Source organism: Salmo salar, chromosome ssa16 (genome assembly GCF_905237065.1).
Source record: "Salmo salar chromosome ssa16, Ssal_v3.1, whole genome shotgun sequence".
Lineage (NCBI taxonomy): Eukaryota > Metazoa > Chordata > Actinopteri > Salmoniformes > Salmonidae > Salmo > Salmo salar.
Window position 1 is genome coordinate 16,453,368 of NC_059457.1, and position 26,106 is coordinate 16,479,473.

At 44.0% G+C, this 26,106-nt stretch overlaps 2 protein-coding genes across 2 annotated transcripts in view; both read right to left on the reverse strand.

Annotated features, from left to right (window-relative positions):
* The window catches only part of mapk12a (mitogen-activated protein kinase 12a), a 28,380-nt gene extending 15,376 nt beyond the window's left edge, over nt 1–13,004 (reverse strand). Inside the window, exon 1 of the mRNA XM_014148206.2 lies at nt 12,709–13,004. Within this exon, the coding sequence (XP_014003681.1) occupies nt 12,709–12,827 (119 nt within the window). The 5' untranslated portion in view covers nt 12,828–13,004. The remainder of the gene's footprint in view (nt 1–12,708) is intronic.
* A 594-nt stretch (nt 13,005–13,598) lies between these two features.
* selenoo (protein adenylyltransferase SelO-1, mitochondrial) lies at nt 13,599–25,459 on the reverse strand. The gene is given in 13 exon segments (XM_014148207.2): nt 13,599–15,145; nt 15,357–15,518; nt 15,770–15,922; nt 16,901–17,069; nt 20,853–21,027; nt 21,029–21,131; nt 21,307–21,437; nt 21,973–22,045; nt 22,182–22,281; nt 22,284–22,378; nt 22,562–22,609; nt 22,611–22,983; nt 22,986–25,459. Coding segments are annotated over 13 exon segments (1,767 nt in total). The 5' UTR covers nt 23,155–25,459; the 3' UTR covers nt 13,599–15,129.
* Between the last annotated feature and the right edge of the window lie 647 nt (nt 25,460–26,106).

The window sequence follows — 26,106 nt, forward strand, 5'->3', positions numbered from 1 at the left end:
ACTTTGCTCCGATATCTGACTAGTCTCCCAATCCCTGCCGCTGAAAAACATCCCCACAGCCTGATGCTACCTCCACCATGCTTCACTGTAGGAATGGTGCCAGGTTTCCTCCAGACGTGATGCTTGGCATTCAGGCCAAAGACTTCAATCTTGGTTTAATCAGACCAGAGAATCTTGTTTCTCATGGTGTCAGTCTTTAGGTGCCATTTGGCAAACACCAAGCAGGCTGTCATGTGCCTTTTACTGAGGAGTGGCTTCAGTCTGGCTACTCTACCATAAAGACCTCATTGGTGGAGTGCTTCAGAGATGCTTGTCCTTCTGGAAGGTTCTCCCATCTCCACAGAGGAACTCTAGAATTCTGTCAAGAGTGACCATCGGGTTCTTGGTCACCTCCCTGACCAAGTCCCTTCTCCCCTGATTGCTCAGTTTGGCCGGGCAGCCAGCTCTTGGAAGAGTCTTGGTGGTTCCAAAATTCTTCCATTTAAGAATGATTGAGGCCACTGTGTTCTTGGGGACCTTCAATGCTGCAGACATATTTTGGTACCCTTTCCCAGATCTGTGCCTCGACACAATCCTGTCTCGGAGCTCTACGGACAATTCCTTCAATCTCATGGCTTGGTTTTTGCTCTGACCTGCACTGTCAACTGTGGGACCTTTATATAAACAGGTGTGTGTCTTTCCAAATCATGTCCAATCATTTGAATTTACCATAGGTGAACTCCAATCAAGTTGTAGAAACAGCTCAAGGATGATCAATGGAAACAGAATGGACCTGAGCTCAATTTCGAGTCTCATAGCAAAGGGTCTGAATACTTATGTAAATAAGGTATTTCTAAAAACCTGTTTTCGCTTTATTATTATTGGGTATTGTGTATAGATTGCTGAGGGTATATATTTTTTTTAACCCATTTTAGAATAAGGCTGTAACGTAACAAAATGTGGAAAAAGTCAAGGGGTCTGAATACTTTCCGAATGCACTGTACACACAGATATATATATTTTTTTTCATTTTTTTATTTTTATTTCACCTTCATTTAACCAGGCAGGCCAGTTGAGAACAAGTTCTCATTTACAACTGCGACCTGGCCAAGATAAAGAAAAGCAGTGCGACGAAAACAACAACACAGAGTTACACATGGGATAAACAAACGTACAGTCAAAAACACAACAGAAAAATCTACGTACAGTGTGTGCAAATGTAGTAAGGTTAGGGAGGTAAGGCAATAAGTAGGCCATAGTGGCGAAATAATTACAATTTAGCATTAACACTGGAGTGATGGATGTGCAGGAGATGATGTGCAAGTAGAGATACTTGGGTGCAAAAGAGCCAAAATAAATAAATAACAATATGGGGATGAGGTAGTTGGGTGTGCTATTTACAGATGAGCTGTGTACAGGTACAGTGATCGGTAAACTGCTCTGACAGCTGATGCTTAAAGTTAGTGAGGGAGATATAAGTCTCCAGCTTCAGTGATTTTTGCAATTCGTTCCAGTCATTGGCAGCAGAGAACAGGAAGGAAAGGCGGCCAAAGAGGTGTTGGCTTTCGGGATGACCAGTGAAATATACCTGCTGGAGCGTGTGCTACGGGTGGGTGTTACTATGGAGACCAGTGAGCTGAGATAAGGCAGGGATTTACCTAGCAAAGACTTATAGATGACCTGGAGCCAGTGGGTTTGGCAACGAATATGTAGCGAGGGCCAGCCAACGAGAGCATACAGGTCGCAGTGGTGGGTAGTATATGGGGCTTTGGTGACAAAACGGATGGCACTGTGATAGACTACATCCAATTTGCTGAGTAGAGTGTTGGAGGCTATTTTGTAAATGACATCGCCGAAGTCGAGGATCGGTAGGATAGTCAGTTTTACGAGGGTGTGTTTGGCACCATGAGTGAAGGAGGCTTTGTTGCTAAATAGGAGGCCGATTCTAGATTTAATTTTGGATTGGAGATGCTTAATGTGAGTCTGGAAGGAGAGTTTACAGTCTAACCAGACACCTAGGTATTTGTTGTTGTCCACATTTTCTAAGTCAGAACCGTCCAGAGTAGTGATGCTAGGCGGGCGGGCAGGTGCGGGCAGCAATTGGTTGAAGAGCATGCATTTAGTTTTACTAGCATTTAAGAGCAGTTGGAGGCCACGGAAGGAGTGTTGTATGGCATTGAAGCTCGTTTGCAGGTTTGTTAACACAGTGTCCAAGGAAGGGCCAGATGTATACAGAATGGTGTCGTCTGCGTAGAGGTGGATCAGAAAATGACCAGCAGCAAGAGCGATATCATTTATATATACAGAGAAAAGAGTAGGCCCGAGAATTGAATCCTGTGGCACCCCCATAGAGACTGCCAGAGGTCCGGACAACAGGCCCTCCGATTTTATACATTGAACTCTATCTGAGAAGTAGTTGGTGAACCAGGCGAGGCAGTCATTTGAGAAACCAAGGCTGTTGAGTCTGCCGATAAGAATGTGGTGATTGACAGAGTCGAAAGCCTTGGCCAGGTCAATGAAAACGGCTGCACAGTACTGTCTTTTATCTATGGCGGTAATGATATCGTTTAGGACCTTGAGCGTGGCTGAGGTGCACCCATGACCAGCTCGGAAACCAGATTGCATAGTGGATAAGGTACGGTGGGATTCGAAATGGTCGGTGATCTGTTTGTTAACTTAGCTTTCAAAGACTTTAGAAAGGCAGGGCAGGATGGATATAGGTCCGTAACAGTTTGGGTCTAGAGTGTCTCCCCCTTTGAAGAGGGGGATGACCGAGGCAGCTTTCCAATCTTTAGGGATCTCAGACAATACGAAAGAGAGGTTGAACAGGCTAGTATTAAGGGTTGCAACAATTTTGGCAGATAATTTTAGAAAGAGAGGGTCCAGATTGTCTAGTCCAGGTGATTTGTAGGGATCCAGATTAGAAGCTCGAATTGTTTGGGCACAGACCTGGATAGCATGACAATACTCTGCAGGCTATCTATGCAGTAGATGGCAACTCCACCCCCTTTGGCAATTCTATATTGATGGAACATGTTGTAGTTGGGAATGGAAATTTCAGGATTTTTGGTGGCCTTCCGAAGCCAGGATTCAGACATGGCTAGGACATCAAGGTTGGCGGAGTGTGCTAAAGCAGTGAATAAAACAAATTTAGGGAGGAGGCTTCTGATGTTAACATGCATGTAAAACCAAGGTTTTTACGGTTACACAAGTCAACAAATGAGAGCACCTGGGGAATAGGTGTGATGCTGGGGGCTACAGGGCCAGGGTTAACCTCTACATCACCAGAGGAACAGAGCAGGAATAGGATAAGGGTACGGCTAAAGGCTATAAGAGCTGGTCGTCTAGTGCATTGGGAACAGAGAGTAAAAAGGGCAGATTTCTGGGCGTGGTACAGACAAGGGTATGGTAGGATGTGAGTACAGTGGGGATAAACCTAGGCATTGAGTGACGATGAGAGAGCTTGCATCTCTGGAGGCGCCAGCTAAGCCAGGTGAGGTCTCCCCATGTGTGGGGTGTGTGACAAAAGAGCTATCTGCGGCATGTTGAGCTGGACAAGGGACTCTACAGTGAAATAAAACGATACCTAACCGAAACAGCAGAAGACAAGGCATATTGACATTAGAGAGAGGCATGTGTGGCCGAGTGATCATAGGGTCCAATGAGCAGAAGTAGGTTAGTCCAGGAGCTGTTCGGTAGTCGCTACTATGCTAGGTGAGCGGGAGGCAAGGCGTTCAGAAAGCTAGCGGGCCGGCGCTAGCAGATGGGTCTTTGGTGACAACGCAACGGAAAAGCCTGTTGAAACCACAGACGATTACGTTGGCAGACCAGTCGTGATGGATTGGCGGGGCTCCGTGTCGGCAATAAAGGGTCCAGGCCAATTGGCAAAAGAGCTATTGTAGCCCACGAATTAGCAGGCATACCTCTTCGGCTAGCCGGGAGATGGGCCTAGCTCGAGGCTAGCTCAAGTCTAACTGGTGCTTGAAGCAGGACAGAGGCGTTGTAGCCACTCGATTGCAGCCAGCTAGCTGCGATGATCCGGTGTAATGGCCCAGAGCTTGCAGCAGGAATACGGTGATGTGGTGGAGAAAAGCAGTCCGATATCGCGCTGTGCAGACTGGCAGGTATTGACCGAGCTAAAGGTGAAGACCGCTAGCTGTGGCTAACAGTGACTACTAGCTAGTAGCTAGTTAGCTGGCTAGCATCTGATGGAGGTTCCAGTTATAACGTATAAAAATAGCAGATCCGTACCACATTGGGTGAGGCGGGTTGCAGTAAAGTATATTTAGATCATAGGTGGAAAGTGAGATAAAAATATATACGAAAAAATTATGAGACCGACTATTTACATGGGACAAGACAAACACACGTCTGACTGCTACGCCATCTTGGATCATATATATGTGTGTGTGGTACCTGGGGGCAATCTGGGATGTGCTTGTGTATGTTATTGCTGTAAGAGTGAGTTAGCATGCTCTAATTGTAATGGTCGCATTAGCTCCCTGCTAATTTACAGTTATTTCCATGCTAACAGACGAATCACAAATCTACAGCCATCAACATACTGTTGTCCTGCACATCTAATGTGCTTCCTTGTGTCTATCATCAGGTACTTACATTTGTTGTATTTTGTACTATTTTTGTCCTTTGACATGCTTATACATTTGAATAAAGAACAATAAACGTACTCACCATTTATTGAGTACGGAGACAAATAGCAAAGGTGTATCAGGCAGTATTTTAAGTATCTAAATATAGTGTAACCTACCAATCAATATATATCAAGTCCCATGGATGGCACAATCTTACAATGTTACAGTCCAGAAATGAGAGCTTTACCATCTATGCAAAAAGCCTGGGCCTCTGATGGAGACTGTAGAACTGTCATCAATGCATGCTTCAGTATTCCCCCTTCTCTCTAGGAGCATTTGTGTACCGATACCCCATAAGTGTATCGAAAAGATCCCACCCTGGACACAAACGTAGCTGACCAATGTAGAGAGAGACAAGTGCCTTAGCAGAATGCAATCCAAACCTTGCGCAGTCCAGAGATGAGAACTCTACCATCAATGACAAAAGCCTGGGCTCCTGACTGGGACAATATAATTCTCCCCACTGCATGTTAATAGTAAAATAATATGTCTGTCACCTGTCAAACTGATTCTAAATTTTATTTAGTCTTTTCTGATGCACAAAAACAAGCATGTGTATCTGCAGTTGGTGTCTTCAACTCTAAAATGCACTAGACTGTGTAAGATATGTGCAAGAAAAGTGCAACCTCTCAGTTATGGTATCAATAACATGATACAATGAGCTGAAACAAGCCACCTACAATTCCCCACATAGTAGCTTGTCATTTTTGATAGCTATCTAACCTTTCAGAATCATGACACCAAATTACTTTAAAAAGGTCTCATTTCATACAAGCACATTTTTGTCCACTTTCCTTCTCCTCCCTGCCTCTACTCGATTAACTTTGACCTTTTTCAAAAGTAGGAAAGAGGATGGATATCTTCTTTACCAATTTGTCTTTGACCAATCAGATCAGATCTGAAAAATATCTGACGTCAGAAGTTCTGACGTCATTGGTCCAAATAATAAAAATATCAGAATTGCCTGTGTAAACGCAACCTTTGGAACACTGAGTTGATCATGTGTTACAAATTGGCATTCACCCAGAGTTAGTACTATCCGGGATCCTTGGGACGTCCATACCCTACACTAAGAGACAATTTATGCTTGATCTGAAAATGTGGTCGGACACGCCTTATGGATGGTGTGACGCAATTGCAAATCCTCTGGAGACGTGCAAACGACAAATTGAGCTCCGTACCACATCGCCGTGCGCCTCTGAAATGTTGTAACAATGTGGAGGGCTCCATATAGTATGGAGCGAGATAGCTGCCAAAAGGTTGAATATATGTATCATTGGGATTGTAAGAAAATCCATACGGAAATTGTTTGGAAAAGCCATGCGTGAAACATTAAATGTAAACGTTAAATTAGATCTGTAAACTTACAAACCCTATGTTATGACTATGAATTAACATTTACATGTTCAATTCTTATTTTAAGTCTCCCTTTACTCGGTTACATATCTTTTTTTTACTTATGTGGCATCTGCAAAGAACAAACCGAACGTAGCTAGTCGAAGTTAGCTAGTCAATCAAGCAACTCTAGCCCAGACGTTAGAGATGCTTTGCAGCTTCCGGTTTCATTTCCAAAATAAAAGTCTTGAGCTTGTTTTAGAACTGCATTAAATAACGTTATAACAGTAGATGACATAGTATAGGCTTGGACCTTCAGCAAATGACTTGTTTGAGAATGATAAAGATACAGAAGAGCCTTGTCTAGCATAACTGCCTGAGCGGCAAAATAGAAAATATTAATATTTTAGGCTAGGCTTATTCTGTTATCTAAATATGTCATGCTGTTGTGTCTTATTTAATAGCCATATAATTGCATAATTAATTTGTATAGCCTACTGTGGTGATCATGTAGCCTAATGAATCACACTTTTTCCAGTATTTGGGAGCACGGACTGTAGGCCTTATATTAGGCATTTTGACTGTTGTATTAGTGAATTCCACTCTGTGTGTAGGCTCTGTGTGTAGGCCATGTGCATTGCACAACCCCATCACGCAGAGGCTATATCCATATCAATAAATGAGACAAAACAAAATATTGATTAAGTATTGGCTATAACCTGTCCTGAGCGAAATAGCCAAGGGGCCCCAAATGGTCAAAACTATCCATATGGCCTATTCTTATTGCCAGATCTGTTGTCCCTATCAGCCACTGCATGTGCTTCTTCGACTATTTTGTTGAAAATCTATTAGGAGGCTATAATTATAGGCCTGTGAGGTAAGGTCTCTTGTTAAGGGGAGCCCTGTAATAAAAACAGTTATAAAACAGAAACAGAGTTCTAAAATTATTCTGCAAGACACCAGTACCCCAAATAATAGCCTGAAATGCAATACCTCCAAGTTGAAGGCCTACTTTTTATTTGGATATGCCTAAACTAAACATTGACTTGAAGTGATAGGCTAAAGAACTTTAGAGAATTTCGATAGTTTTGAATACACACATGGATTTAAAAAAACAAATGGATAAGACTGTTCTATTCTCTTTGATTTAGTTCCTATTGCAACTCAGACAAATGACTGAATGGATGACATACTGAATGAAGGATGAATTAAATGTTCAAATATGTTGGAATGATGAGTTGCACGCACCATACATGCTCTGCACTTTACTTGGCTAGTAGGCAAATTGACTCTATGGCTGCATGCCTCCAGAAGGGCATCTTCTGAGGCTGAGGGGTGCTTTTCCGAAGGCGAATGGTGCTGCATGGAGATCACAAGTTCTTCAACATTCTTCCAAGATGGCGCAGCAGTTCAGACGTCTTTGTCTTGTCGTGTCCCGTGTATATATCTTTTTTTCCCCTTTGTATATATTTTGTATATATTTTTTATATTTTTAACCTCAGTTTCAACATACTCTCCTGCAGCCCGCCTCACCCAATGTGGTATGGATCTGCTATTTTCTATACTTTAGAACCGGAACCCCCAACAGAAAAAAGTCAGCTAACTAGCTACTAGCTAATAGTCAGTTAGCCACTGCTAGCGGTCATCAGCTAACCTTAGTCTGGTCAACTCCTGCCAGTCTGCACAGCGCGTTTCAACCTAGAGCATACCGGACTGCTCTTTCTCCACATCTCCGGTTTCCTACCGCAAGCTCTGAACCTTTTCACCTGGATCATCGCAGCTAGTTAGCTGCTATCCGAGTGGCTACCCCCCGGCTAACATCTCTGCCCCAAAGCAAGCACCAGTGAGCCTGGAACTAGCCTCGTGCTAGGCCCATCTCCCGGGTAGCTGAAGAGGTCAATCAGCCACTCCTTGGGCTACAATACATATTTTGCCAATTGGTCTGGACCCCTTTTACTGCCGACACGGAGCCCCACCGATTCCACCACGACTGGTCTACCGATGTAATCCGCCCGAGGGGTTTCAACAGGCTCCTCCGTCACGATGTCCCCTGAAGGCCCATCCGCTAGCCTGCTAGCCACGGCCCGCTAGCTGTCTAGAGCATATCGGACTGTTAGCTGAAGAGGACCATCAGCCAATTTCTTGGGCTACAATACCCATTTTTCCAATTGGCCTTGACCCTTTTACTGCCTACACGGAGCCCTGCCAATCCAACACAACTGGTCTGCCGACGTAACCGTCCGAGGGTGCTACAACAGACTACTTCCATCGCGACGTCCCCCCAAAGGCCCTTCTGCTAGCCCAGGCCCGCTAGCTGTCTGAATCGCCGTGTCTCCAGCTCGCCTAGCATCCCACTGGTCCCTATGATCACTCGGCTACGCATGCCTCTCACTAATGTCAATATGTATTGTCCATTGCTGTTTTGTTTAGAGATTATTGTCTTATTTCACTGTATAGACTCCATCCCTGCTCAATATGCCTTAGCTAGCCCTTTTTTTCACCTCCCACACATGCGGTGACCTCACCTGCTCTAAATGACGACTCTAGAGACAAAACCTCTCTCATCGTCACTCAATGCCTAGGTTAACCTCCACTGTATTCACATCCAACCATACCCTTGCCTGTACATTATGCCTTGAATCTATTCTTCCGCGCCCAGAAACCTGTTCCTTTTACTCTCTGCTCCCAACGCACTAGACGACCAGCTCTTATAGCCTTTAGCCGTACCCTTATCCTACTCCTCCTCTGGTGATGTAGAGGTTAATCCAGGCCCTGCAGCGCCTAGCTCCACTCCCATTCCGCAGGTGCTCTCATTTGTTGACTTCTGTAACCGTAAAAGCCTTGGTTTTACATGCATGTTAACATTAGAAGCCTCCTCCCTAAGTTTGTTTTACTCACTGCTTTAGCACACTCTGCCAACCCGGATGTCCTAGCCGTGTCTGAATCCTGGCATAGGAAGGCCACCAAAAATCCTGGAATTTCCATCCCTAACTATAACACTTTCCGACAAGATAGAACTGCCAAAGGGGGCGGAGTTGCGATCTACTGCAGAGACAGCCTGCAGAGTTCTGTCATACTATCCAGGTCTGTGCCCAAACAATTCGAGCTTCTACTTCTAAAAATCCACCTTCCCAGAAACAAGTCTCTCACCGTTGCTGCTTGTTATAGGCCACCCACTGCCCCCAGCTGTGCCCTGGACACCATATGTGAATTGATTGGCCCCCATCTATCTTCAGAGCTCGTACTGTTAGGTGACCTAAACTGGGACATGCTTAACACCCCGGCCGTCCTACAATCTAAGCTAGATGCCCTCAATCTCACACAAATTATCAATGAACCTACCAGGTACAACCCCAAATCTGTAAACACGGGCACCGTCATAGATATCATCCTGACCAACCTGCCCTCTAAATACTGCTGTCTTCAACCAGGATCTCAGCGATCACTGCCTCATTGACTGCGTCCGTAATGGATCTGCGGTCAAACGACCACCCCTCATCACTGTCAAATGCTCCCTAAAACACTTCAGCTTGCAGGCCTTTCTAATCGACCTGGCCTGGGTATCCGGGAAGGATATTGACCTCATTCCGTCAGTAGAGGATGCCTGGTTATTCTTTAAAAGTTCCTTCCTCACCATCTTAAATAAGCCTGCCCCATTCAAAAAATGTAGAACCAGGAACAGATATAGCCCTTGGTTCACTCCAGACCTGACTGCCCTTGACCAGCACAAAAACGTGGCATACTGCATTAGCATCGAATAGCCCCTGCGATATGCAACTTTTCAGGGAAGTCAGGAACCAATAAACACAGGCAGTTAGGAAAGCAAAGGCTAGCTTTTTCAAACAGAAATTTGCATCCTGTAGCACAAACTCCAAAAAGTTCTGGGACATTGTAGTCCATGGAGAATTAGAGCACCTCCTCCCAGCTGCCCACTGTACTGAGGCTAAGAAACACTGTCACCACCAATAAATCCACGATAATTGAGAATTTCATTAAGCATTTTTCTATGGCTGGCCATGCTTTCCACCAGGCTACCCCTACCCTGGTCAACAGCCCTGCACCCCCCACAGTAACTTGCCCAAACCTCCCCGATTTCTCCTTCACCCAAATCCAGATAACTGATGTTCTGAAAGAGTTGAAAAATCTGGACCCCTACAAATCAGCTCGGATAGACATTCTGGACCCTCTCTTACTAAAATTATCTGCCAAAATTGTTGCAACCCCTTTTACTAGCCTGTTCAATCTCTCTTTCGTATCGTCTGAGATCCCCAAAGACTGGAAAGCTGCCGCGGTCATCCCCCTCTTTAAAGGGGGAGACACTCTAGACCCAAACTGTTATAGACCTATATCTATCCTACCCTGCCCTTTTAAGGTCTTCAAAAGCCAAGTTAACAAACAGATCACCGACCATTTCGAATCCCACCGTACCTTCTCCTCTATGCAATCTGGTTTCCGAGCTGGTCATAGGTGCACCTCAGCCACGCTCAAGGTCCTAAATGATATCATAACCGCCATCGATAAAAGACAATACTGTGCAGCCGTATTCATCGACCTGGTCAAGGCTTTCGACTCTGTCAATCACCACATTCTTCTCGGCAGACTCAACAGCCTTGGTTTCTCAAATGACTGCGTCGTCTGGTTTACCAACTACTTCTCAGACAGAATTCAGTGTGTCAAATCGGAGGGCCTGTTGTCTGGACCTCTAGCAGGCTCTATGGTAGGTGCCACAGGGTTCAATTCTCGGGCCGACTCTTTTCTCTGTATACATCAATGATGTTGCTCTTGCTGCTGGTCATTCTCTGATCCACCTCTACACAGACGACACTATTCTGTAAACTTCTGGCCCTTCTTTGGACACTGTGTGAACTAACCTCCAGACGAGATTCAATGCCATACAACTCTCCTTCTGTGGCCTCCAACTGCTCTTAAATGCATGCTCTTCAACCGATCGCTGCCCGCACATGCCCGCCCGTCAAGCATCCCTACTCTGGACGGTTCTGACTTAGAATATGTGGACAATTACAAATACCTAGGTGTCTGGTTAGACTATAAACTCTCCTTCCAGACTCACATTAAGCATCTCCAATCCAAAATTAAATCTAGAATTGGCTTCCTATTTCGCAACAAAGCCTCCTTCACTCATGCTGCCAAACATACCCTCGTAAAACTGACTATCCTACTGATCCTTGACTTCGGCGATGTCATTTATAAAATAGCCTCGAATACTCGACTCAGCAAATTGGATGCAGTATATCACAGTGCCATCTGTTTTGTCACCAAAGCCCCATATACTACCCACCATTGCGACCTGTATGCTCTCGTTGGCTGGCCCTCACTTCATATTAGTCACCAAACTCACTGGCTTCAGGTCATCTACAAGTCTTTGCTAGGTAAAGCCCCGCCTTATCTCAGTTCACTGGTCTCCATAGTAACACCCACCCATCGCACGTGCTCCAGCAGGTATATTTCACTGGTCACCCCCAAAGCCTATTCCTCCTTTCTCAACTGGCCTACCTGGTTAAATAAAGATTAAATAAAATGTAAAAATAACATGGTAGCAGTGTCGCAATGGCGGGAAGAGCCTATAAGGAGACTAAGACCACTGCAACAGAGTTATTGTAAGTGTGGAAATAAGCTTATGTCAGACTTAGCCTACGTCCTCTCTCTTGTTAATTTCAAAGTCCATATGTTCATGACCCGATTCATATAAATCGTGTCTAATTTTTTAAAATTCATATTAACTACAAAACATGCTTTGGCAAGATGTTGAGAGAATAAATAAATATCAAAATATATTTTTTAAAACGTTTGTTTCACGCACGGCTTTTCTTACGATCCCAACGATAAGTATGTTCAATCATTAGGCAGGTATCTCGCGCCATAGTACAGCTCCGCAATTACATGATTGGTTGATGTAGGTGAGCGCGGGAGTGTAAAAACACAAACTCACCTCCATGACAACCTTCTTCACAATAGCTCTGTGCTGCTCGGAGAAGCGCAAGTGTGAATTCCCTGACTTCTGCAGAGGCCATATCACCGTAAAATGCAGACGTCGGAATTACCATGCAGTGCATTTTACCCTTACAATTTGAAATGTTAACTTCAATGGGGCGTCCCAAGGATCCCGGATTGCAAAAACCATTCAGCCAGCCAACACAACTCTGAATACGCCCACAGAGTTAATCATTGATAACAACAATGTAACGACCTCATGCTGTGAGCCACACAAAGGTATTGTGTCTAGAGTACAACGGCAATGCGCAAATGATTTAAAGCACATCTGTTTCTGATCGTTTTTGATTATGTACACTTTTGAAGTATGTAATAATAATATACGCTTTATTTGGGCTGTATCATACAGAATGTCATTCTACAGACATACATTACATGTGTAGGTCTATTGCAAAGACCAGGGAGGTTAGTCAGAAATCCAAAGGCTGTGAAACTTCAAAATGGGTTGATATGATAGAAATTAAATGTGTCCCTTAAATAAGGAAGTGGCCCTCTTTTGTGTGAAACTCGAGAGAAGCTTTAGCTTTTCTCTCGTTTTGTTCTTTTTTCTGCGAAAAACTAAACATTCAGTAAATCAGGTGCGCTAGATTAGGGTTGGAGTGAAAAACAACAGGACTGTAGCTCTCAAGGAACAGGGTTGGAGAGCCCTGCACCAAGCTATGTCAAAGTGCAACAAAGCATGTAACGTTAGCCTGACATCTCTTCCCAACCCAGTTGCCACGACACTTACCAGACTGTACCGTACGCCCCTGTCCCCACCTGTTTTAGATCCCTGTACCGCTCCGGTACCTCCCAGGTGGTTTTGTTCACGTCCTGGCGACAGTAGCCAGGTCTGGTCCGGCTCGACATCTTATTTGACCCGATTTAACAAGTCTAGTACGTGTTCCAAGAAGTGATTCCCCAGTTTCGTTTACACACCCATTGTCCTACCTATGCGTTCTTGAATTCATTCTCGTCACCGAATGCGCAGCGCGTCGACCGCGCAGCTTGCGCAGCTATAAGATGCCGCCTGGGGTCAACCACAGCACAGCCACTCCCGAGTCTCATGAAGTGTAGTGTGACAAGACAGCCACTAACTAAAAAGGGACATGCATATGTAGACCCATGCTGGGTGCACAATACAAGTGCTGATTAGTGTTGTATGAGTTCTATTTCGATAAATAACTCTGCTGAGTAGAATAGATTGTCAAGAAAGCACCCTAATCAATTCCAATTATTAGATCACCGGGAAGATAAGAATATCAATGGTATACAACAAGTAGGAATACAAGTATGACTGTGTGTAAGATGAATTGTTACAGGCCTGCTTGTTGTTGCTGCTGCTCCTATGTGGCTTTCTGCCTTGGGCGTGTTGAGATGTAGAGTACCCACTGTGTTCAGGGCTTGCTGGGACTTGTGCATTAAGGAGGCACCAGGAGTACAGACATTCCAGGTAGGTTTGGTGGGCTCTTGTATTTACTGTTTAACATGAGCAACATTAATCCTTCAGATGAAAGGTTACTTAAACCAGGCATGAAGAGACAGGCTGGAATGTAATGTCAATGAAGGCTATACTGTTGTGCATGTTTAGGTCTACGCATTGGTGTGCACACAAAAAACAGAAAAAGACAACAGCCAACATATTTTTGTATAAGTTTACCAACTACGATTCACATATAGAGGAAGCTCTCAGAAGATAATACATTTCATATGTACATTAATAATCAATAAATAAAAACACCACAGGTTATACTTTAGGATAGTCTATTCTATTATAAGCAATGTTAATGCTGATCAATATGAACAGACTTATTGCTCATCCATCACCTGACAGAGGTCCCTCTATTCCTCATGGTATGACATGTTTTGAAGGGGGTAATGGCAAAGATATGGTGGTGGTCACAATAGTTGAAATGTTCATTTATGAGTTTGATTCATATGTACCTCAGAGAATTTACCTGCAGCCCAAGAGAAGCCATTTGAGTAGTGCATATTGTTTTCCCTTTTTCCTTCACAAAAATTGCCATAAGTAAAACCTTCCAACTTTCAAAAACAGAATATTGAACAGTCCATTACATTTAAGTTACAAATAGCTCAACTTTGGGCCACAATATTAACGTTTAAAAGAAATTCAAGTTACCAAGGAACACCCTATAAAAGCCATTTCTTCAGCATCATGACATATCATTTCTCATAAAAAACAATTTATCCCAAGAAATTAACAAACAAAACCATTGGCCATGATTTCCTTGGCATATATTTAGTTGACAATGGCAGTTTTGAAGCTTCCTGGAAAATGTATGCAATACATAGGATGTCATCATGACCTACACGTTGCAATGTGGTGTAGTAGTATTTGTGCAATTAAGCACCAAATGGTCAGTGTTACAGTTGCTATGACATTTACAATGTTGACATTTATGTTATACTTGTGTGTGAAGTCCTTCGTGGCTCAATCAGTCACATTATGTGACTTATTCTGTAAAATTCAGATGATATGTAAATCATGTACATTCCCTTTCACACATTATTTGGTACATAGAGGTGATACTCCTAGGCTCTCGGACTCAGACGGGTCATTGTAGGACTGGACGTCTGGGCTGTCATTCATAACCAAACAGCCAATAGGCTACACAGATCTACAGAGACATCTGTATAAAGACTACAAATCAACTGAACACATGATATTTCCATAAATGTAATTATCACTTGGATCAACAACAAAAAAAGTGTCATTTCAGATTTCTAGGGTTGTACTTTGTGAAATGTGCCAAAACTCAACATCATTACCTTGCATATCTATAGGCTGAGTGGTTAACATCGGAGCATCTTAGCTCATTAAAATGTACTTTCCGTGCCATTACCCACCCAAGTAAAGAGAGAGTATGAGGAGAGCGGTATAGGTAAACAAAGGAAGAAAAGACAGTGACCGTCTCTATTGTACATATGGGTGGGTAGACTGTCAGGGAAGCGTGATCAGAAGGGAAGATCAGGTGACACAGATTTCATTGGCCCAAACTTGGCAGCTTGCTGTCATGGGGAACACACATTCGGGATGCTAACGCTTCTGCCCCCTGCTGCTCCATCTCTCCCTGCTCCTCAACCACGCCTTGGGCCAGACAACTCGGTTGCTCCAGACCCGGCTGGGTAGAGAAAGGCTTCTCCAGAACCTTCAAGAGCCGCTGGACCTATGGCACAGAGATGGGAGAAAGATCAAACTATGAGATGGAAATCCAGAGAAGCAAGTTAAGGGAAAGAGAGCATGTTTTTTTTCATTGTGAGAATGCTTCTGTAATGGTGACGTCATTGCTTGGAATAACACAAATGAAAGTCAAGAGGGAAGCGGTATTGAACGTTTGGTCCCTATTACAGAATAATGAAGAAAACATGGATCGGAGCCTGATCTCAGAGAAGTCTCCATTCTCGGCTGCCTCTATTGCATTCTGGGCGATGTAGTTCCTAAGGACATATTGTGGGTTGGTGCCATTCATCACTTTCACCCTCTCCTCCTGCAGTGCCTGGACGTCCCTTTGGCCCTGAACCTCCCCAGCCAGACACTTACTGCACCAGTCACAACACAGAGCTGGATGACTCAGACAAAAAATATCTCTGGCTAAAAACACCTCTAGTGCAAACACTAGACCAACCTGCTCTTTTCCATGCCTTAAATTCCTCATGCTATATTTCTAGAGCAGGTGAGTGCTAGGGATATACACACTGGTGGTGGAGGGGTGAGTAAGTCGCCTAGTGTCAAACACTGAGTATGAGAAAGAGGTAAGTATGTAATTAAGACTACATTACTTATTTCTGACCTGTATGAGGTGACCCAGTTCTCTCTGTGCTTGGCCTCGACCTCCAGCAGCTCCTTCGGCCAACCCAGCTTCATGGCCACCGTCCTCCGTTCCGAGACCATCTGGAACAGGGACAGGTTGCTCTGGGCCAAATGCAGTAGCATGGTCAACTCACTGAACAGAGAGTGGTGATCTTAACGCAAAAAGTCAATAAAAATTTGATTGCAAAACATTCTTTTAGAAGGGAGAAGCAGAGAGGAAGGAAAAAGAGATGAAGAGGCAGAGAGTAAAGAGATACAATGCATTTGGAAAGTATTCAGATAATTTTGTTACTTTAGACTAATTCTAAAATGGATTAAATAAATAAAAAACATCAATCTACACACAATACCCCCATAATGACAAAGTGAAACAGGTTGTTAAAATTCTTTAGCAAAATTATAAAAAAATACCAAACAGAAATATCCTATTTATATAAGTATTCAGACCCTTTGCTATGAGACTCGAAATTGAGCTCAGGTGCATCCTGTTTCCATTGATCATCCTTGAGGTGTTTCAACAACTTCATTGAGTCCACCTGTGGTAAATTCAATTGATTGGACATGATTTGGAAAGGCACACACCTGTCTATATAAGGTCCAACAGTTGACAGTGCACGTCAGAACAAAAACCAAGCTATGAGGTCAAAGGAATTGTCCATAGAACTACGAGACAGATGTGTCGAGGCACAGATCTGGGGTAGGGTACCAAAAAAATGTCTGCAGCATTGAATGTTCCCAAGAACACAGTGGCCTCCATCATTCTTAAATGGAAGAAGTTTGGAACCACCAAGACTCTTCCTAGTGCATGCCGCCTGGCCAAACTGAGCAATCAGGGGAGAAGGGCCTTGGTCAGGGAGGTGACCAATAACCCAACAGTCACTCTGACAGAGTTCCTCTGTGGAGATGGGAGAACCTTCCAGAATGACAATCTCTGCAGCACCACCACTCAAGGATCCCAATTTCATTTTAACGTTCACACCCCTAATTCCCACTACTGTATTATTGACCAAATCGTTTGTCTACAATGAGAATGTCCCTCTACTCCAACTTCAAGTCAGCTTCAAACAAACCATTAACTGTGTTCTTACTGCTCATGTCAATCTATTCTCACTGTGTGTCCATGCTGGGCTTGTTGGCAGCCTTGAGCTCCTCCAGAGAGGCACACTGCTCCAGGAAGAGGTCTGTGGCCATTTTGATGACTCCTTCCTCTGCCTCCCTGTCGCCCGAAGTGGGGAAGGGAATCTGGCTCAGACAGCGAAACGTGTTAGTTAAGTCTGGTCCTACAATGGGGAAGGAAATGAATGATCAGAGATTAAAGCAGTCATGCTTAGTCATAGTGTAGTGTCAAAGCTGTCTTCTATTGGCTACATGTATTTCATGTGAATGGTGTTACTGCGAGTCTCCTTTTTATGCATCTGTGTTGAGTGTACTGTGGCACATCCCTCAGTTCTTTGTCCCTCCTCATTCCCCTTAGCTTTGTTATGTACAATGACGTTTCGCTTCCGGACAAGCTAAAACACTTTCTCACCTGCTTTGAGGATAACAGTGCCACCGACGAAGCCCGCTAACAAGGACTGTGGGCTCTCCTCCGTGGCCTCCGTGAGTAAGACATTTAAGCATGTTAACCCTCACAAGGCTGCCGGCCCAGACGGCATCCCTAGCCGCGTCCTCAGAGCATGCGCAGACCAGCTGACAGGAGTGTTTACAGACATATTCAATCTCTCCCTATCCCAGTCTGCTGTCCCCACTTGCTTCAAGATGTTCACCATTGTTCCTGTACACAAGAAAGCAAAGGTAATTGAACTAAATGACTTTTGCCCCGTAGCACTCACTTCTGTCATCATGAAGTGCTTTGAGAGACTAGTCAAGGATCATATCACCTCCACCTTACCTGACACCCTAGACCCACTTCAATTTGCTTACCGCCCCAATAGATCCACAGACGATGCAATCACCATCGCACTGCCCTATCCCATCTGGATAAGAGGAATACCTATGTAAGAATGCTGTTCATTGACTATAGCTCAGCATTTAACACCATAGTACCCTCCAAGCTCATCATTAAGCTCGAGGTCCCAGGGTCTGAACCCCACCCTGTGCAACTGGGTCCTGGACTTCCTAACGGGCCACCCCCAGCTGGTGAAGGTAGGAAACAACACCTCCACTTCGCTGATCCTCAACACAGGGGCCCCACAAGGGTGCGTGCTCAGCCCCCTCCTGTACTCCCTGTTCTCCCATGACTGCATGGCCATGCACGCCTCCAACTCAATCATCAAGTTTACAGATGACAACAATAGTAGGCCTGATTACCAACAATGTGACAGCCTACAGGGAGGCGGTGAGAGCCCTGGGAGTGTGGTACCAGGAAAAATAACCTCTCACCCAACATCTACAAAACAGCTGATCGTGGACTTCAGGAAAAAGCAAACGGAGCACCCCCCTATCCACATCGACAGGACCGCAGTGGAGAAGGTGGAAAGCTTCAATTTCCTCAGCGTACACATCACTGACAAACTGAAATGGTCCACCCACACAGACTGTGCAGCCTTCACCGCACTACAGCACCTCTTCAACCTCAGGAGGCTGAAGAAATTTGGCTTGGCCTCTAACACCCTCAGAAACTTTTACAGATGCACAATTGAGAGCATCTGTCGGGCTGGATCATCACCTGGTACGGCAACTGCACCACCGGCAACCGCAGGGCTCTCCAGAGCGTAGTGCGTTCTGCCCAACGCATCACCGGGGGCAAACTACCTGCCCTCCAGGACACCTACAGCACACAATGTCACAGGAAGGCCAAAAAGATCATCAAGGACAACCACCCGAGCCGAGCCACTGCCTGTTCACCCTGCTATCATCCAGAAGGCAAGGTCAGTACAGGTGCATCAAAGCTGGGACCAAGAGACTGAAAAACAGCTTCCATCTCAAGGCCATCAGACTTAAATAGCCATCACTAGCACATTAAGTCTATGTATATAGGGCAGCAGCCTCTAATCACTGGCCACTTTTAATAATGGAACACTAGTCACTTTAATAATGTTTACATATTTTGCATTACTCATCTCATATGTACAGTTGCAAGAAAAACACTGAATTTAATTTTTTTTACCTTTATTTAACTAGGCAAGTCAGTTAAGAACAAATTCTTATTTACAATGACGGCCTAGGAACAGTGGGTTAACTGCCTTGTTCAGGGCCAGAACGACAGATTTTTACCTTGTCAGCTCGGGGGTTCGAGCTGGCAAACTTTCGGTTACTGGCCCAACGCTCTAACCACTAGGCTACCTGCTGCCCATTACCTGGATTTCTACATAAATTGGTCAACAAATTTGATCTGATCTTCCTCTAAGTCACAACAATAGACAGACACAGTGTGCTTAAACTGATAACAAATTGTATTTGTCTTGTCTATTTTGAATACATAATTTAAACATTCCCAGTGTAGGTTGGCAAGCGTATGTGAACCCCTAGGCTAATGACTTCTCCAAAAGCTAATTGGAGTCAGGGGTCAGCTAACCTGGAGTCCAATCAATGAGACGCGATTGGAGATGTTGGCTAGAGCTGCCCTGCAATATAAAAAAAACTCAATGTGAGTTTGCTATTCACATGAAGCATTGCCGGATGTGAACCATGCCTCAAACAAGAGATATCTCAGAAGACCTAAGATTAAGAATGGTTGACTTGCATAAAGCTGGAAAGGGTTACAAAAGTATCTCTAAAAGCCTTGATGTTCATCAGTCCACAGTAAGACAAATTGTCTATAAATTGAGAAAGTTCAGCACTGTTGCTACTCTCCCTAGCAGTGTCCGTCATGCAAAGATGACTGCAAGAGCACAGCGCAGAATGCTCAATGAGGTTAAGAATAATCCTTGAGTGTCAGCTAAAGACTTACAGAAATCTCTGGAACATGCTAACATCTCTGTTGACGAGTCTACGATATGCAAAACACTAAACAAGAATGGTGTTCATGGGAGGACACCACGGAAGAAACCACTGCTGTCCAAAAAAACATTGCTGCACGTCTGAAGTTTGCAAAAGAGCACCTGGATGTTCCACAGCGCTACTGTCAAAATATTCCGTGGAAAGATTAAAGTTGAGTTGTTTGGAAGGCACACACAACACTGTGTGGAGAAAAAAAAATGCACAGCACACCAACATCAAAACCTCATCCCAACTGTAAAGTATGGTGGAGGGAGCATCATGGTTTGGGCTGCTTTGCTGCCTCAGTGCCTGGACAACTTGCTATCATCAATGGAAAAATGAATTCCCTTGTTTATCAAGACCTTTTTCAGGAGAATGTAAGGCTATTTGTCCGTCAATTAAAGCTCAACAGAAGTTGGGTGATGCAACAGGACAACGACCCAAAACACAGTAGTAAATCAACAACAGAATGGCTTCCACAGAAGAAAATACTCCTTCTGGAGTGGCCCAGTCAGAATCCTGACCTCAACCCGATTGAGATGCTGTGGCATGACCTCGAGAGTGGTTCACACCAGACATCCAAAGAATATTGCTGAACTGAAATATTTTGTAAAGAGGAATGGTCCAAAACTCCTCCCGACCGTTGTGCAGGTCTGATCCGCAACTACAGAAGACATTGAGGTTATTGCTGCCAAAGGAGAGTCAACCAGTTATTAAATCCAAGGGTTCACATACTTTTCCCACCCTGCACTGTGAATGTTTACACGGGGTGTTCAATAAATACATGGAAACATATAATTGTTTGTGTGTTATTAGTTTAAGCAGACTGTGTTTGTCTATTGTTGTGACTTAGAAGATCAGATCAAATTTAAATGACCAATTTGTGCAGAAATCCAGGTAATTCCAAAGGGTTCACATACTTTTTCTTGCCACTGTATATACTGTATTCTATCCTATATTTATATATTAATTCCATTCCTTTAGATGTGTGTTTTGTTGTGAAATTGTTAGACATTACTTGTTAGATATTACTGCACTGTTAGAGCTAGAAACACAAGCATTTTGCTACACCGGCAATAACATCTGCTAAACACCGTATGTGACAAATTTGATTTGAGTATGTAGTGAGTCTCTCTCCCTACCTGTTTTGTGCATGGTCTGCAGGAGCTCAGTGATCAACATCTCATCCTCTGACTTTTCCTTCTTCAGCAGGCCCAGCTTCCTCCTCATGTTGCCCAGGTAGAAGGTGTTGTAGAGGGGCAGGTACTCGTCCAGGACAGCCTCTGCTCGGCCTGGGGGCAGCTCTGGGTCCAAGGCCATCGGCCAGGCGAGCCAGGTTCCAGCGGCAGATAGTCGGCTGGGCCTGATAAGTGTAGCAGCCTGAGTTGTCTGAGGCATTGCAGATGAAGTCAGGATCAAACCTGCAGACAAGCGAGAGGAGGAAATAGACAGCGTGAAGCCAGATCCTTGTTGAAATCATGTGGATCTAAGACGATATTGTAGACAGTATGTCAGGTAGTGTAAATTACTGTAGACAGTATGTCAGGTAGTGTAAATTACTGTAGACAGTATGTCAGGTACTGTAAATTACTGTACCTGTCCATGAAGCCGTAGGGCCCGTAGTCTAGTGTGAGCCCCAGGATGCTCATGTTGTCTGTGTTGAGGACTCCATGGCAGAAGCCCACACATTGCCACTGGGCCACCAGTGAAACAGTACGCAGCATCACCTACCACCAAGACATGGACGCACACAGAGAAGGGTCAGACTGGACGAGAAGAGTTGATTTGGGTCTACTGGTTTCAGTCATATCATGCATAGGCGCTGGGTTAGGGAAAAATATTTGAGGATCGTATGCTGTGCTTTTGATAATCTTCATGAGGGATGTGAATGTGCATAACAATGCATATTTAATCGCTAAACAATAGCATCTTACATGTTACTACTTTGTTAATACCATTTAGCGTTAAAGAAGATGAATTAATAGCAGTGTGTGTGCGCTAAGGAAGTCACACTCTCACTGTATTAAGACTTCCTGTCACAGCAGGGATGAACAGGATAAGAGGATAGATAGCAGTGTGCTTGGCTCTACAACAAAAAGGTAAAGGATAGAGAGAGCTCCAATGTAGGCCTACAGTCTGCTTTGACACAAAGTAGTTTCAAAGTCAAAAAGGATAGGCATATTCCTTCAAGAATCATATCAGAGCATTATTGTACTCCATATGAATGATTGATGCTTCACTGAATCTAGTGTCCATGATTACCTCTCTGAAAATTGACACAAATTGACACATTGTGTTTTCATCAGCCACCTTAATGATCTCAAAGGACCCGAACCTGCACACACACACAATGATCAGAGAGTGACACATTTCCATGTTGTTCATGTCATTTTGTCAAAACTGGGAATCAATCTACAACACTTTGTTTTTAAACCTACTGCAGTGGCCAAGGGATAGGATGTAATTGTAACCTGATAAAGGTGGGTGCGATGCAGAGGACCACAGAGCACCTCTCTTTGGTGGGGTACCTGTTGTAGTACAACTCCCGTACCACCTTGCTGTCAGATGTCACCCTGCCCTGGTAGTGGGCACCCCCAGAGCGAACACCGCCTCGCTGCACAGAAACTCTCTGATGCTGGAGCGCTGCGCCTTATGGCCGTCAGCTTGTCTGGGAATGACAGAATTATAGAAATGTGCATTCATAATTCCATAGACTGTGCACTGCATATGAAAAAAATATATATAGGCCAAAAACTGAGAAAACAGATTTCATTTAGGTAAATAGTAAAAAATAAAATAAAAATATCTGTCTAGTCATGCTTATCATGCAATACTGTGTAAACTGCCCGACCAGGAGTAGGGAGTCAGACCAGCTCCCTTGACCTGAATCTCCCACCGGATACGGGTTCTCCCGGAGCAGCACTGGCCTCTAGTCAACTGGAGCTTTTACTTCACCCAGATAGCAGGCTGCCCCGTCCCTCAGCTGTCCGGCGAACGAGCCGAACTGGTGACCGCAGTAGCAGTACGCGGCAGGCTCGGATCCTGGCATTACTTTGGAGCCGCTCAGTTACTCTGGACCAAGCGGGCCGTTCAGAACCTTCTCGGCGTTCAGCCCAAGCAAAGCTAAAGCGTCATTAAAGACGGCCACGAACCTATGCTTGACCACTGGCTGGGGCTTTACGCGGGAGAAACAGACTCCTTCCACCCTTCGCGGACTAGGCTCTTCTGATGTATCCAACGGAAGTTTCTTGAGTACGACATTGTCAAACTCGATGAACGACTGACCGCCAGACCCATGCCGTCCATCCTAACAGTGGATAACTATTTAACGACGACAATACCAGAGCGAAGAAAATAAGACTGTGCCAGACGAAGTTTTAAAGCAGCCATCAAACTAAAGGTCATATCTGTTTGTTTAAAGTCACCAGAGACGTCATTCACCATTTCATATCAAGACACGTCGCTGTCCGAGTCAGTTGTCGCAACACTGCACTACGGATATTTGTCTAAAATATTGTGCTACTCTATTATTGGTCCTACCGGAAACTAAGACGGAACTACATTGGTCATGTCACCCAAGGATGGCAGCAAAGAGATAATACAAAAATAGATTGAATACATGAAAAAACATATATATATTATATACATTTTTATTTAAAAGTTGTATAGTTCAATACAGAATGTAGGCTTCAATATTTGGCTTGTTTACAATGATAGAGTGAGGATGGGAATACAGATTGTCATTCATACACACCGTTTTCTCATGTCAACATACAAACACAAAACAAACTACACCAATACTGACAGAATGGTGCGGGTGATATAGGACCGCTGCATGCCCCTATTCCACCATACACATCAGAAACAACAGTAGGTCAGGAAACATAGATATCAAGTTATCGTGGTAAATGACCCAACTATTTTCTGACAATGGTTTCCTTATTGGCTCAGAGTAAACTCAAACTGAAGTCCTAAATACACCCGCTGAGATGATCGATTGAGCTACAGCGGTAGGCTAATTTCCCAATATATTTCAATTACAAATTCTAAATACATTTTAAGGGGCAATGACTGAGATATGCAAATGCGACATGGCATTATCTCCCAAAAGTATATCTATCAGATAAATGAAATGTTTTGGGGGAAACAGAATCCAGAACTATTTGTCTGAGGGTGTCACCCAACCTGGTCCTATCCAGCAGACCCAGACATACAGTATGAACAGATTGAGATAGGGAGACACAAAACAATGGAGGACAGTGAGAGATGAACAAGCCACAGCTGCAGCAGAGGCAGGCAATCTACAGGTCCAAGGCAGAATAAGGCGATAGCAGAATAAGGCGTTAACCCCAACCAACCCTTCTAAGCTCCCATCGAACATAATCACCAACATTCCCCATTCATTCCTAGGGATTAGGGAACAATCTGGCAATCGGCTGTACTAAAATCATGCATGTCGTAGAAGCATGTAGTCTGAAATGTCAGATGTTCCCGTACAAAGAGAGAGTTCATTGATGGCTTGTCGTACAAAGTGCATATTTTCTGATCATGTCCAGTATCTACCACCATCACGCAGAAAGTGGCAGTTTATGTTTTACAACATACATGTTGAAGGTGCCTCATTGCAAGTACAGTCAAATATACAAAATGCCCCCATTTAAAATACATTGCTTGCTTTGAGGCAATATTACTCCGCATATTTATCGTTTAAAAAAATCCTACATTAGCCCTCTGTTAAATTAAGTATGTTATAAGTGTGGTGGTCATGGTATTTTACCCTTCCAACTCCAACCAATACAAAACACAACTGATCTTCCAGCATGTAGCATTCTTTGAAAAAACAAATATGCAATTCAAAATACCAGTACAAATTTGAGTTGGGCATTGCCTTATACAGTACAGGTATTTATAACACACGTCGAAGCATTAGGTTGTACTGTCTATCAATCAGTATGGTTGGTTGTGTGTAACACCAACCAGCACAGATCAGTTTGCCTTGAACAGTATATTGTGTGACCAGGAGAGGTAATCACTATAACACCAGACATAGCCTAGTCCCTGGGTTGACTTTGCTCATGAGCGATGGAGGAACTTAGGTGTCCATGTTGGGATAGTGCAACTACACTTTGTTACTAATACCTTCTGTCTCTTGGCTGGGGAGAGAACTTTACCACCACAGTGGGGGTGTTGGGGAAACTACAGTGTAGTCAGTTACATACGTTATTTGGAAATATTTGTACTTTTTGACTTGAAAAAAATTGAGTTAATTTGTTAAATTCCTTACTAGCCATGGGTGGGAATCTGTACCCAAAAATGTAATAAAGTGCTGGATTTAAAACATGGTCATTGTTAAAGCCTAGATGGTCCCATGTAGGTCCTGGATCCAGGATTAAATAGACTGTATGAGAATGAAGTCATTAGTGGGGCGGTAGCTCTATGCTTCAACTATTGGGGTCCATTACAGCACATTCGGAAAGAGTTCAGACCCTTTGAATTTTTCCACATTTTGTTACGTTACAGCCTTATTCTAAAATTGATTAAATTAAAAAATGTCCTCAATCTACACACAATACCCCATAATGTCAAAGCAAAAACAGGTTTAGACATTTTTGCAAATGTATTAAAAATGTAAAACTGAAGTACATTATTTAGTATTCAGACCCTTTTCTATGAGACTCGAAATTGAGCTCAGGTGCATTCTGTTTCCATGAAGCATCCTTGAGCTGTTTCTACAACTTGATTGGAGTGCACCTGTGTTAAATTCAATTGATTGAACATGATTTGGAAAGGCACACAACTGTTTATATGAGGTCCCACAGTTGACAGTGCATGTCAGAACAAAAATCAAGCCATGAGGTCAAAGGAATTGTCCATAGAGCTTTGAGACAGGATTGTGTCAAGGCACAGATCTGGGGAAGGGTACCAAAACATTTATGCAGCATTGAAGGACCCCAACAACACAGTGGCCATCATTCTTAAAATGGAAGCAGTTTGGAACCACCAAGACTCTTCCTAGAGCTGGCCGCCCGGCCAAACTGAGCAATCGGGGGAGAAGGGCCTTGGTCAGGGAGGTGACCAAGAACCCGATGGTCACTCTGACAGAGTTCCTCTGTGGAGAAGGGATAACCTTCCAGAATGACAACCATCTCTGCAGCACTCCACCAAACAGGCCTGTATGGTAGAGTGGCCAGACTGAAGTCACTCTTTAGTAAAAGGCACATGACAGCCCGCTTGGAGTTTGCCAAAAGGCACCTAAAGAATCTCAGACCATGAGCAACAAGATTCTCTGGTCTGATTAAACCAAGATTGAAGTCTTTGGCCTGAATGCAAAGTGTCACATCTGGAAGAAACCTGGCACCATCCCTACGGTGAAGCATGGGGGTGGCAGCATCATGA